This window comes from Elgaria multicarinata, chromosome 4, assembly GCF_023053635.1.
Source record: "Elgaria multicarinata webbii isolate HBS135686 ecotype San Diego chromosome 4, rElgMul1.1.pri, whole genome shotgun sequence".
In the NCBI taxonomy this organism is placed as follows: domain Eukaryota; kingdom Metazoa; phylum Chordata; class Lepidosauria; order Squamata; family Anguidae; genus Elgaria; species Elgaria multicarinata.
The window spans coordinates 105,864,474-105,877,330 of NC_086174.1; the positions used below are offsets into that span (position 1 = coordinate 105,864,474).

At 40.1% G+C, this 12,857-nt stretch overlaps 1 protein-coding gene across 1 annotated transcript in view; it reads left to right on the plus strand.

The window, feature by feature from the left end:
• The window catches only part of SNAP91 (synaptosome associated protein 91), an 86,234-nt gene extending 80,088 nt beyond the window's left edge, over positions 1-6,146 (plus strand). Inside the window, exons 27-30 of the mRNA XM_063124912.1 lie at positions 228-308; positions 1,341-1,445; positions 3,352-3,454; positions 4,706-6,146. Coding sequence (XP_062980982.1) covers positions 228-308; positions 1,341-1,445; positions 3,352-3,444 — 279 coding nt within the window. The 3' untranslated portion in view covers positions 3,445-3,454; positions 4,706-6,146. The remainder of the gene's footprint in view (positions 1-227; positions 309-1,340; positions 1,446-3,351; positions 3,455-4,705) is intronic.
• Positions 6,147-12,857: the final 6,711 nt, after the last annotated feature.

Consider the following 12,857-nt stretch of genomic DNA (forward strand, 5'->3'; position numbering starts at 1 on the left):
CTTGCATAGAATTGTGCCCGAAACCGGTTATTTGCAGCATGATAGCATTTAACATAACTAATCAGTTCTATATCAACTTAACTTCAGCAGAATAAGAAAATGGCAATATGGGTTTCTGTGACGAGTGTTGAACAGTGACTTTATTTTGGAACTGGACACTTAGGTTTTTAACTCAATTTGTAGGAACTCTAATCCGTTGGTGGTGTGTCTGTTGTTTTGGTTCCTAGACAGGATCTGTCCCTCCAGCAGGTGCCGGCCCACCTCCAGCAGGTGCCCCCCCTGCACAGCCTGGATCAGGATTTGGGATGGTGAGTGAAATGTTATAAACTAATAACAGTTGTGTGTGTTTTAAAAAGAAAATAACTGACCAAGCACAATGCTAGGAAGGATTACCCACCACTTGCCACTTCTCCCATTGACCTTTGCTTCCTTTTTGAGCTACTTATGTCCAAGACATTGTAACTTGCCCTTAAAAAAAAAACTCCGCAATTCTGCAGTGGAGAAATCAGAAGTTGTTCCCCATCCTAGTCTTTTCGCAGAGCTTAAAAGACTAGGATGCTTGCTTACATTGGATAGCCTGCATGCTTCCGGAAGGGGTAAAAAGCTATGCAGTCCACTGAAGCTTTTGCTCTGGACAGTTGGAAACCTCCATCCTTGTGCCTCAGCACAGTCTGCTTCTGAAATTTCCTCAAACATATCCAGGGCCGGCCCTTCCATTAGGCAGAGTGAGGCAGTTGCCCCAGGTGAGAGATCCTGGGAGGCAGCGGCAAGGCATTGGAGGAGAGAGCTGTATGTTATGCTGCCTGCACTGTGCCCTGTGAGCTGAGCTCAGGTGCAGTGGAGGACGCTGTCCCCTCCGCAGTATTGAAGCAAGATTTTATTCATTCATTTATTTATTTCATTTCTATACTGCCCATTAGCCAAAGCTCTCTGGGCGGTTCACAAGAATTAAAACCACAAGTTACAGCATAAAATACAAAACATGGAAACTTAAAATCGCAATATAAAAGTACAATCATAATAAAGCCAAGCAGCAATGCAAAGATTTAAATTACAGACTTAAAACAGCAGAGCTAAAAGACTAAGATCCTAAAATGCCTGGGGACGGGGCAGGAAGGGGTTTTACCTACCGCTGAAAGGAGTACAACATAGGTGCCAAGCGAACCTCTCTAGGGAGCTCATTCTACAGCGGGGGTGCCACAGCAGAGAAGTCCCTCTTCCTCGTTTTCTTTGGGAGGACCTCACACAAAGAAACACCTGAAGATGATCTTAGAGTCTGGGCAGGTACAAATCCTTGTTTGTATTGCATGCACCTTTAACCCTTCTCAAATACTTTTCAGCAACCTCCTGGAGCAAGTGTTCCAATGATGCCACAACAGCCGGTTATGTACGGACAACCTATGATGAGGCCACCATTTGGAGCAGCTGCAGGACCTGGTGCACAAGTAAGGGTTAACAATTTGTCTCTGGGATACTGTTAGAAAAATATAACATATAAGCTTGTTTGACTTCCCCCTCCCTCGTACTTTGTCATAGGGCCCTCTGTAATCTCAGCTGTTACTTTTTGAACTACTTTGAACATTTGAAATGTTAAACCATATATACAAGTATATAGTACAAGCATTTGTATTTATTCATTCATTACATTTATATCCTGCCTTTGTCCCTCTTGCAAGGAACCCAAGGCTACTTACATGGTCTTCCTCTTCTCCATTTTATCTTCAAAACTACCCTATGAGGTAGGTTAGGCTGAGAATCAGTGACTGGCCCAGAGTCACCCAGTGAGCTTCCAGGGTTGAGTGGGAACTAGAACCTGGATCTCTCAAGTCCCAGTCCCACCTCTACCATCACACCACACTGGCTCTCAAGTGTTTTATTAATATAGAACACTTGTATGCTACTCTTCTTTAGCTAAAATCAAAATGGTTTATTTTGTCCATTTTGTTTTATTTTTACCTATCTCTAATATGGCTCTAATTTGGGAGGGGCCATAGCTCAGTGTGATAAAGCACATGCTTTGCTTGCTGAAGGTCACAGATTCGATCCCCAGCTGCTCCACGTAGGGGGAAGAAAAGAAACCCGCCTGAAGCCCTGGAGAACCTCTGCCAGTCAGCGTCACTAATACTGGGCTAGATGGACCATGGTCTGGCTCTGCATAAGGCCACTTCTTATGTGCCTGTGGCCAGTTATTACGGCATTAAACCATCAACAAACTCAAATAATGCCCTAGTGCTCATCATCATTGTGAATTGCCCAGAGAGCTCCGGCTATTGGGCGGTATATAGAAATGTAATAAATAATTAAATAATTAAATAAATAAATGTAATTAATAAATAAATGTAATTAATTAATTAATAAATAAACCATCAAACTGGAGAGAGATCTGCTTCCTTTCTAAATAAAAATCACATCCCTGGGCAGGGAGTTTCATAAGTCAGGTGCCGTAATGAAAAGGCCCTGTTATTGTCACAGATCAGCTTCCTAAACAAGGGGACACTAAAACAAGATCTCAATCTCAAACTTAAAAGTTGGGGGAAATTTAATCTAGTAAAAACGTCTTTCTGATATAAGCCATATATCTTCATTTGTTTTTTTTAAAAAACTTCCCTGCCACTACTGTCAGCATGAAACACATGACTTAATTGTGTTTGAGGCCCAGTATTAGAAAAAATAAAAAAACTATGCAGAAAACCTTCAGAAACTCCGCCCACCAAAATACATCTACACCAACATCCAGAAAGCAGTCATACTTAAAACATGCTCAATTGTCAGAAAATTCCTGAATCTGTAAAAGACAGCATGGCCGTCTAGAAAACCGCCAAGAGCAAGAAAGAGATAACAACAACAACAGCAACAACAAAAACAACAGCAACAACAAAAACAACAACAACAACAACAATAATAATAATAATACAATAGCAGCAGCAGCATGTGCAGCAGCTAAATGCTAGCTAGTACAGTATGTGCCTCTCCTGGATATGCTTAACTCAAAGCCTTCTTCATTCACAGAATTTAATGAGAGGTCCAGATGACATTGTCTTACACTTGTAACCCTCCCATGTTTTCCCCACTGCTTCGTTCATCATTTTTCTTACCCTTTTCCTAAGGAGGAAAAGAGAATAGTTGCATAATGTCTTTCGATTAGTAGTACTAAGAGTTGCCTATCTGATAGCACCCAAAAAGTTGTTTAAAATAGTTGATTACATCTGTGGGACAAGGTGTAAAGTGGGAACAATACTCACTCACAGAATCTCCATTCACACATCTTAATTTGCCTTGTAATAGGATCCTAATACTTTCCTTCATACTCATGTCTTCTCTTTTTTGTTGTGTGTTTTCTTCTCCATTAAGCTTTCTCCAAGTCCTACACCGGCCACTCAGAGTCCCAAGAAACCTCCAACAAAGGACCCATTAGCAGATCTTAACATCAAAGATTTCTTATGAACTATTTAAGGTATGGAATTGCCTCTCACAATCTTCACTGGAATATAGGCAGACTTACTTGCCTATATTGCCTCTCTGGTATTTCACAGGTGATTCTAAAAATTCACCCTAGTTTGGAAGGTGCTGAATTTCCTTGAGGCTTGATTTTGCATCTTTCTACACCTGTGGGAACCATTGTTCCCTTGAACTGCTGCTTGTGGTGGGAGCTGGAAACACATTCAGCTTTTTCACAGTGGGACGTGAATATAAATCTGCATTCCATTGGAAGCACTCCATACTGCATTGCCTTCAGTCTTTTTACCTTAGTAATGCTGTTATGTTCTCCCAAACCCTGCCCAGTTACAAACAGTTGCACACCCTTTTGCCAAGGGGGAGGAGGGGGAGGCCAAAGGGCTTGGGTGCATTTTGCAAAGAGTGGAAATGTTTGTGGCATGCTCTATTGATCTCTTTCTAGATGTAAGCATCTGCTTTCAAACCAAAAGTGTATTATAGACAATGTAAAAGCAACCATATAACAAGAGTCTCAGCAGAAATGAATACAGCTAAAGATCAAAAGGCCTGGGCAAATAAACAGGTTTTCACCTGGCACTGAAAAAGTAATCAAGCTTGGCTCCAGGTGCAACTCTTCTTCCTGCCCCCCTCCGCCCCCCCCCCAAAGTACATGGAGTTGTTCTATGAACATAGAGGCCCCATTCAGAAGACACTTTAAACCACGGCTTTAACCACGGCGGTTAAGCCAGAAAGCCAGGCCATGTTCAGAAGACACCTTAAACCATGGCTTTAAACATGGTGAATAAAGCAAAAGGCCGTCTTCACTATGATTGAAGCCATAGTTTAACGTGTCTTCTGAATGAGCTCACAGATGCCTGCATGATCATGCAAGGTATCCCTGACTGCCTCTCCACAACAGGAAGAGGATCTTCAGTCTAGCAAACATTTTAACCAGATGGTGTGCCTAGTGGGAGGGAAAGTTATCATGAATAGGTGTGAGACCCCCTCTATAGATGGATATATTTATTTATTATTTTATTCCACTTAATATATTAAAATCCCTAAGCAGTCAACAACAAAATACAATATAACATGATAAAAACAATATAAAAAATAATACGTAATTAAAAACATTAAAATATTACAGCACCATAAGCAATAAAACACGTTAGTAGCAGAAGCTGTCACAGGTCAGGGAAAGCCTGTGTGAACAAGTGTGTTCAAATGCCTGTCACTTGATCTCTCTCTTTTCCCCCCTTCGTAACTCTAGTTTTCTGACAGGATAGCTGAAGATGCAAGTTTGGAATCTACAAACAAGAATTTTGTTGCTCAGAGTTTCCAAGTGAGCCGCCACTACCAAACCCAGTGCTTACTCAGTCTTCTCTCCTACTTCCAAAACGTGTAGCACAGCTGTGAAAGTGAACATTAGGAATGTGTACTATCTTAGTTGTTACCCCTTCTCTCTCTCTCTCTTTCTCAGTTTGTGTACTTGGATTATTATTTATGTGTTTTACAACTTAAACAATGGATGTATGTTTCTGATGCCTTCTTAGTGCTTTTCTGAACCTATCCAATAGGGACGGATTATGCAGCTGTTGTGTGGTGAGCCATTTGGAGCGATGTGTCTGTGTTTCTGGAGGTCTCGATGTAAATAACTTTGGCAAATCCTCTAAATTTTTCCCTTTAAGTCCAGTTTCTCTTGTATATCTGTTATACAAAACAATCGTGTGATGATATTGGGTAGTAAGAAAAGCACTCTCAATCCTACAAACTCTCTTTTGTGTGGAATACATTTTCCCCCCATGCAAGATTCTCAATTTGTTGTGGGATATGTTTTATTTTTGTGGCGCTGTACATGTTACGTTAAATTATAAAGTAATATAAAGGAAAACTCCCATTTAACACATCTTCTATCAAGTTGCTTTGTGAATAATTAAATAATAATAACTGAAAATACCTTAACATGTTTCTTTTCAAAACATTTAAGGGTCTTTTGTTTTCATTTTAAATCCAGTTTATTTATCAGCTTTTGTTTTAAATGCACTGAAGATACGTAAAGGGTAAATTTCTTTCCATGTAGTTGAGAAAAAACAGTCATAGCAAGGTAGACATTGCTAGGATTGTCAGGCTACTCAGTGTAATTGACAAATCATGAAAAATGTATTTTTATTTTTTTATTCAGCTTTTACCTAAATCTGTTAGTTTGGTGCTTCTATGTATATGCCTTAGACTAGCATATTTTTCCATACCCCCAAAGCACTGTGTATTTTCTGTCTGTCTGTGATTAGAAGTCACACTAACCTGGAGAACTGCACCCTTTACTGTAAACAGCAGCAGCAACAACAAAAATATGTTCTTTTAACGTTTTAGTTTGTTCTCTCATACTGTTTGTGCTGATGGCTTGGCTTAAGATTTTGATTCCTTAAAAAGGTCACTGTTGATCAGTGTTACAAGTGGCTTGGCAGCTCTTTGTAAAAGCATACTAGGTTGAAAAGATGTTCACCCAAGTCTTTCAAATTAACTATTTAATCAATATATGGTACCATTTTTAAAAAGTGGTTGTATCTGAATTTATTGTGGGATTAACATACACTGTAATGACAGAGAGTTAGAGAGAGAATTTCAAAGTGGGTTTTCTTTGTATTTTGGTTTGAGAAAAACGCAGTGCATGTATACCCTCTGATGCAATAAAACACCTTGATCAAAGTAAATTCAAACACAAAACTCGTCTCCTTTAATTTCATACGCAGGTACCCAGAATTAGCTACTTTGTAGGGGCACAGTAGCTGCAATCTACAGATTTTGAATGCTTGCCCAAAGCTGGGGAGATATTGCGGTTTTGTTTTTAAAACTGAGTTAAGTCATATCCAATGTATGTCAAATCTTCATTTGAATTTCCGGGCAATTTAAATGTCCCTTAGCTATTAGAGAATGCTCTGAATTGTTTTGGCAAATACAGCAGTCTGCAGTGCAATCCTGTTCATGTTTACTCAGTGTTCCACTGTGCTCAGTTCGGATTAGTTCCAGGAATGTGTGCATAAGATTGCCACCTGAGAGCGTAAGCAGGGCCATCAGTGTGAAAAATAAACCAGAAGGGTGTTTATTGGAGATGTCAAAAGATGTCAAAATCTGTGGTGTTGGCTTGTATCACAATATGCTCTTGAAATGTTTGGGGGGTTTTAACCGTCAAAATAATTTCATCTCAAACGGGATATTGTAATGCTGAAAAAGGAGCAGGAAAAAGCAACCAAAATTAGCAGGGAGCTGAAGCAACTCCCATACAAGGAAAGGTCACAGTACCAAAGGTTAAGAAGTTAGAGAAAAAGCAGGTAAGGAAAACACGATAGAGGTGTGTAAAATTATGCATGGCGCAGAGAATATAGATAGAATTTTTCTCCTTGTCTCATAAAAGAACCCAGGATTGTCCCATGAATCTGAATGGTAGGAGATTCAGGACAAGCAAAGTGAATACTTTTCTTAAGTGAATAGTTAAACTATGGAATTTGGAGTGAAGGCCACCAATGTAGACAGCTTTAAAAGGGGATTAGACAAATTCATGGACAATAAGGCTGTCAATAGCTATTATTATTATTATTTATTTATATAGCTACTAGTCATGATGGCTATATGCTACCTTCAGTATCAGAGGCAGTATGCCTATGTACACCAGTTTCTGGAGCACAATCAAATGAGAGGGTTGTTGCCCTTGTGCCCAACTTGTGTGCTTCCAAAGGCATTTGGTTGACCACTGTGGAAAACATGATGCTGGACTAGATAGGCCTTTGGTCTGATCTACCAGGGTTCTACTTATGTTACAAGTGTAAAGCCCATGTTGCTGTAAGTGCAAGTAATGAGAGGGTGAAACATACTGCAAATTGGAATTCTGGGTAGCTCTGGGTGGTAAGAAAATCCCACCCATTGCGAAGCCTGAGAGGAAGTGGACTTCCTAAGTTGTTGCACAAGCAAATGATGAGGGTATTGCGCTCCTTACTCTGCAGAAGATGAAGCATCTCGGCTTAGTTTGGCCAATTCTGCACTGGCTCCATGCTCCTTCTGAGTCCAGGCTGAAGCAGAGCTAGGAGGAGGTAGTGATTTTGCAGGGGCTACTGCTTCCCAGGCTGTGCACTTGCCTTCAGTACATTGTTGTTGTTGTTGTTGTTGTTAAGAGCAAGAATAATTATCATTTAAACATTCTTTTAGGCTGGCTGGAAAGAAAGCACTGTTGGAAATAGAGACACTTGGAGGGAATTGGGGAAGCAGCAACAATGGGATGTTGATGGAGGACCAAAGATTGAAACCCTAAAAGGAAAGGAACAGAGGGGGGGTCTTTTCTTTTGGGGAGCAGCTGGATGTGGGTGCCAGGACACCCTCTGAGACGGGGGGGGGGGGAGAAGAGGCCCCTTCTTGAGGGGTGGGTAATTTAAAGATAGGAGGATAAAGAAATTTGGCATTTGTGGAGGTGGTTGCTATACATCCAATAGACATTATTGCCATTTATTTCTTTTTCTGGGAGGTGGCTGTTGGTGTTCTGTTCATTAGTGAACCATATTTCCCCAACCATACCACATTCACTTTGGGGAATGGGTGTGGAGGAGAGGTGGTGGGAAAGGACCTAAAGGGTTTCCGTGGCAACTGTGGGGCCTCTTTTTCACCTTCAGGAGGCCACATTTGCCTTATGTAAGTTAGGCGCAAGCCCCACAGCATAATTCATCTGCACTCTTGCCTCCTTCTCCTCCTCCTCCTCCTTTTTCTTCCCTATTTAATTTAGTTTTACATCAAGAAAGTTTTCCCTTGTTATCTTATGATTAGGGGAAGCCTTTTATGCACATGCACAGCATCTAGAGTGTTTGAAGGGAGGATGGATAAAAGGGCAGTAGGCCTTCTTTGTCTCTGTCAGAGAAGCTATTCTTTCTTTTTGAAGGGGCAATGGCAGGTTACACCGTCTTTGCTTCTGCCTGAGATGGCTTTTTGTTTTTAATTGAGGGAGGGAGGGAGAGAAACCAACCAGCAGGAGCTGCCATCATTGTTTCTGGCACAGAGGCTTCACTTGTTAACAAGGTTTTTGTGAACCGCCCAGGGAGATTCAGCTATTGGGCGGTATAAAAATGCAATAAATTATTATTATTATTATTATTATTATTATTATTATTATTATTATTATTATTAATAGCAAGAACACCATTTTAGCTTCTGGCAGAGGCTATTCTTGTTAACATACTGTTTGGCTATTAAAGCTCAAGCTTTGAACTTTTTCAACGTTTCAAAATTTTCTGCACGTCTACACTGTTCAAGCTTCAGTTTAAAACAAAAATGAGCAAAATCGGTCTGGCAGATCTCAAGTAATAAGCCTTACACTACTGTATTCTCATATAAGATGTTTATCCAGGTCAGTAGGTTTAGTTTTCAAAGTGTATAGGGCAATGATTAACATGTTAATAAAGAAATTACTGAGTCTGTTCTGACTCACAGCTTTCCAGGGTCTGGGGAATATGCCGGAATATGCTGGGGAACAGAGAATTTTGACTGGACATTCCAGGGATTAAACTGGAGACTTTCTACATAACAAGCATGAGTGCTGTCACTGAGCCATGACCTATTTTCTGCATGAAATAAGTTGCTATGATCATAGTGGTTTTTTGAAATGTCTTGTGATTTTTCCCCTTGCCCACCTCCACCCTGCCATTTTAAGGAAGAAATAAGAGAGAGTCATAACTTAGTGGTAGCACCCATCCTCTACGTGCAGAATGTCCCAGCTAACATATCCTCATTAACACTGTGCTCCTTGAGAGGAGTCATCAAAGCAAAAGTTCTGCTAGGTCATGAACTCCTTAGCTTGCTGCTGCTGCTGCAATGGAACATTCTGCATTTTGCTATGTCCAAGGCATATGTCACCATGTACTAGGAGAACTGTGGCCGTACTGCTGTCACGGGTTTTCTGATGGTGTGACCTGAGCAGCGCTTCATCACTATGTTACAGATGTTTCTGCTGTTTGAATCCAAGTAATAGTACAGTTATGGACCAGTCCAGGTAGCAAGGAAAATCACAGAACTGTGCTTAAGACACCAGGATGAGCACTAGGCGTAATTCTTAGGGTGTAGTTCAGCAATCGCATCCAGCTAGCTGATAGCATTTTCAAGCAAATGGGTGATTTGGAGACCTGACACTTATGAGACTTGAAAAGAAGAAAAAACCCCTTAATTTTAGTGAGGCTTCGTTTCCATGTACTCATGCATATGATTGACACCTTAATCCTGATATTTCTAAATTGCTCAGCTATGTAAAAATCAAAGAAAAGAGCAAGTATTATAGAGTTCTTGAAGGCTTTTGTTTAATCCCCTTGGTCAAGTCTGGACATGTCCAGGTTGCATTATCTGGAATAACTGCAAAGGCTTTAGAGAGAAAAACATGTTAGCATACCACTACTTTTAACCTTGAGATAAGCTTTTGAGAGATATAGTTGGAACGCTGCTTCTTAAATTCTGTGTTTCAACTTTCTGTGGGGAGATTGCACAATAAGGGTTTGTTTGTTTTCATTTTCAGGCTGTATTTTTCCCCATCAAGGGAAGAGCTGAGAGTTACTGTTGTGCAGCCCCTTTAAGAGACCAACTCGTTTCCTCCCTCACATGTCATGCTTAAATTCTATTCAAATACGTACACTTATATTAACATTAAAAATGAAAAATAAAATATAAACTCATCCATTGTTGACTCCTGATGTGTTATTGTTTTATTTTCTGTTGTAGGGGTTAAGTGAATTTATAGGTTCAAAACATTTTAAGAAACACTGAGCTGGAAAACCAGCTTTTGCGTCTAAGGCTGCCCTCTGCTGGATATATAATTAAAAAACAACACATTTTAAGATGCAACGCCATAGTATGTTGCAATTCTATATGACACATTTTAGTTTTACCAATGTTTGCATGTCTGGAGCTTTCCTCAGACTACATACTCGTCTCATGAGGAATCCTGGAACCAGCAGGTGGCAGTCTAGAACTTGCTGTGAAATATTACTTGCATATAGATAAGAACTTGTCCTTATGCATGTCTACTCAGAAGAGAGCCTAACTGAGTTCAGTTGGACTTTCCTCCTAAGTAAGTGTGAATAGGATTATGACCTTAGTTTGGTTCTTGACGGCTAGGATCAGGCCTTCTCAATGATGCCAGTGCATGGGATAGGGTGATAGGTGGAACCTGCCATTATGCATTCCTGTTTTAAGATAATAGGAGTGTTCAGAATGTCCCACTTCTGTGCGAAGGTAAGGCCAGCTGAAATACAAATTTCAGGGCGTTTCATAGGATACAATACCGAAAAATGTATGCAACTAGCTCTAGACACAACATGGGCTTGTGCCACATAGCCCTTCTTAGAAAGCAGCAGTTGCGTACAGATCAAAATAAACATGGAGACAATAAGTCCTAAGGAGCTTACGATACCAAGCAAGAGCACTAACTCTCACCCCTACTTTGAGTGGCTACAGTAGGATAAGAGGTTATCTGGAATCAACGTTTTGGTCTAAAGCAAAAGGGAAGACTTTGAACTTTGCATGCAGAATCCAGTTGGTTCAGCCTACTTACTAAATGGTAGGCTGAACCTAAATGGGTGCAAGCCTAGATTTCCTCCTCTAAGATTCAGCCCTTACAGCATATTGGATTTTTTTTACCAAGCAGTTTCAAAGTGGTTTAAGTGCTGTGGTAAGAGTTCCTACAGATTAGCAGTTTGTGTATATCTCAGAATCTTTTGGATTTTGTGGGCATTATACTCTATAAGTTAATACCATGGTTTACTTTTATCCTACCCTGTAATTTTAGTGTGGTGTTTCATTTTTTAATGTGTGTGTGCGTGTGTGTTTTACTTTGCCAACAGCTAAAAGATGGATTAGGTTTGTATTGAGGTATTTTTAAAAGCTGTTAAAGAACACATGGAATTTACCAACGTATTACTTACAAGGTTAGAATTCTCAAATCTTTTTTTGGAAAGGGGCTGAATGTTTGCTGAAATGTGGCACATTAAATTCAGTTCTTTGTGACTCATGTTCACTAAGTGTTCAAAGAGGCTTGGAAGGACAAAGATGAGTAGCTCAGGTTCTTATATTGGCAGGGATATTTGGGTTGTGTCAAAGGGTGAATTTATGTGATTAATCTCCATGGTTGTCTTTCATAGTTTTACCTGGGTTGGGCTGTGAAGATTTATGTTTGAATGTGCACTAGCCTGGAATAAATGGCTGCTTCCTTCTTTCTCTGTGTGTGTTTTTCTAATGTACTGAGTTAGAGGGATTGCTCATTGTTGCTGACTTGTTATAATGTTATTTGCATAGCTAATAGCACCTATTGAAAATTCACACCTGAACAAGCAAGGAAAGGTTCTTTGAAAATAACCCCTCTGATTCTTGTAGTAAGGAGACCTATGGATGGGAGTGCATTATGCAGTGCTGCAAAAAGGTTTGTGAACCCTAATGATAATTATGTAAATTCCATAATTTTACCATGGAAGCTTTCATGTATCAAAACTAGTCCTTTTCTAAATATCCACTGGGGTTTATATTAACCAAATTCATGTTTTGTGAAATAAAACAATGTATGAATTAGGCAAACAATGAGTACTTAAGAGTCAGGGTATGTGCAAAAGTATGTGAACCCCTGGTTGCATCAGTTCAATTTAAGGGAATAATTAGAAACTATGAGTTTGGTCTTCACCAGGAGGTTGTGTGGAAACACTTCATGCCACCATCAAAAGACATCTCTGAGGACCTCAGAAAAGCAGTTATTGTGGCTCATCAGTCTAGAAGTGGTCACAAAACCATTTCTAAGGATTTGGGGCTTCACCAATCCACTGTCAGACAGCTAGTCTACAAATGGAGAAGATTCAAGACCAAAATCTCTCCAAGACCAAACTAGTGCATAATTCAGAAAGTCAAAAAGCACCCCAGAGTAACATCCTACGATCTGCAGGCCACTCTCACCATGGCTAATGTGAGTGTTCATGACTCAATAGTCACAAAAAGACTGAACAAGGAAGATGTTCATGGAGGAAACCACTGCTCTCTAAAAAGAACATTGCTGCTCAGCTGAAATTCCCTAAAGATCACATAGATGTTCCCCAGTTCTGGAACAATGTTCCCTGGTCAGACGATTCAAAGGTAGAACATTTTGGCCTCAATGAGAATTGTTATGTTTGGCAAAAAACAAACAGAGTTCAAACAGAAGAGCCTCAACCCAGCCATCAAGTGTGGTGGTGGGAATGTGATGCTTTGGGCCCACTTTGATGACTCAGGATTTGGATTTTTTTGCTGACATTGACAAAACCATGAATTTTGCTGTGTATCAGAAAATTCTAGAGGAAAACGTCAGGCCAACCATCTGAGCTGAAGCTGAAATGAAAGTGGGTAATGCAATAATAGTAATCCTAAACATACAAGCAGAT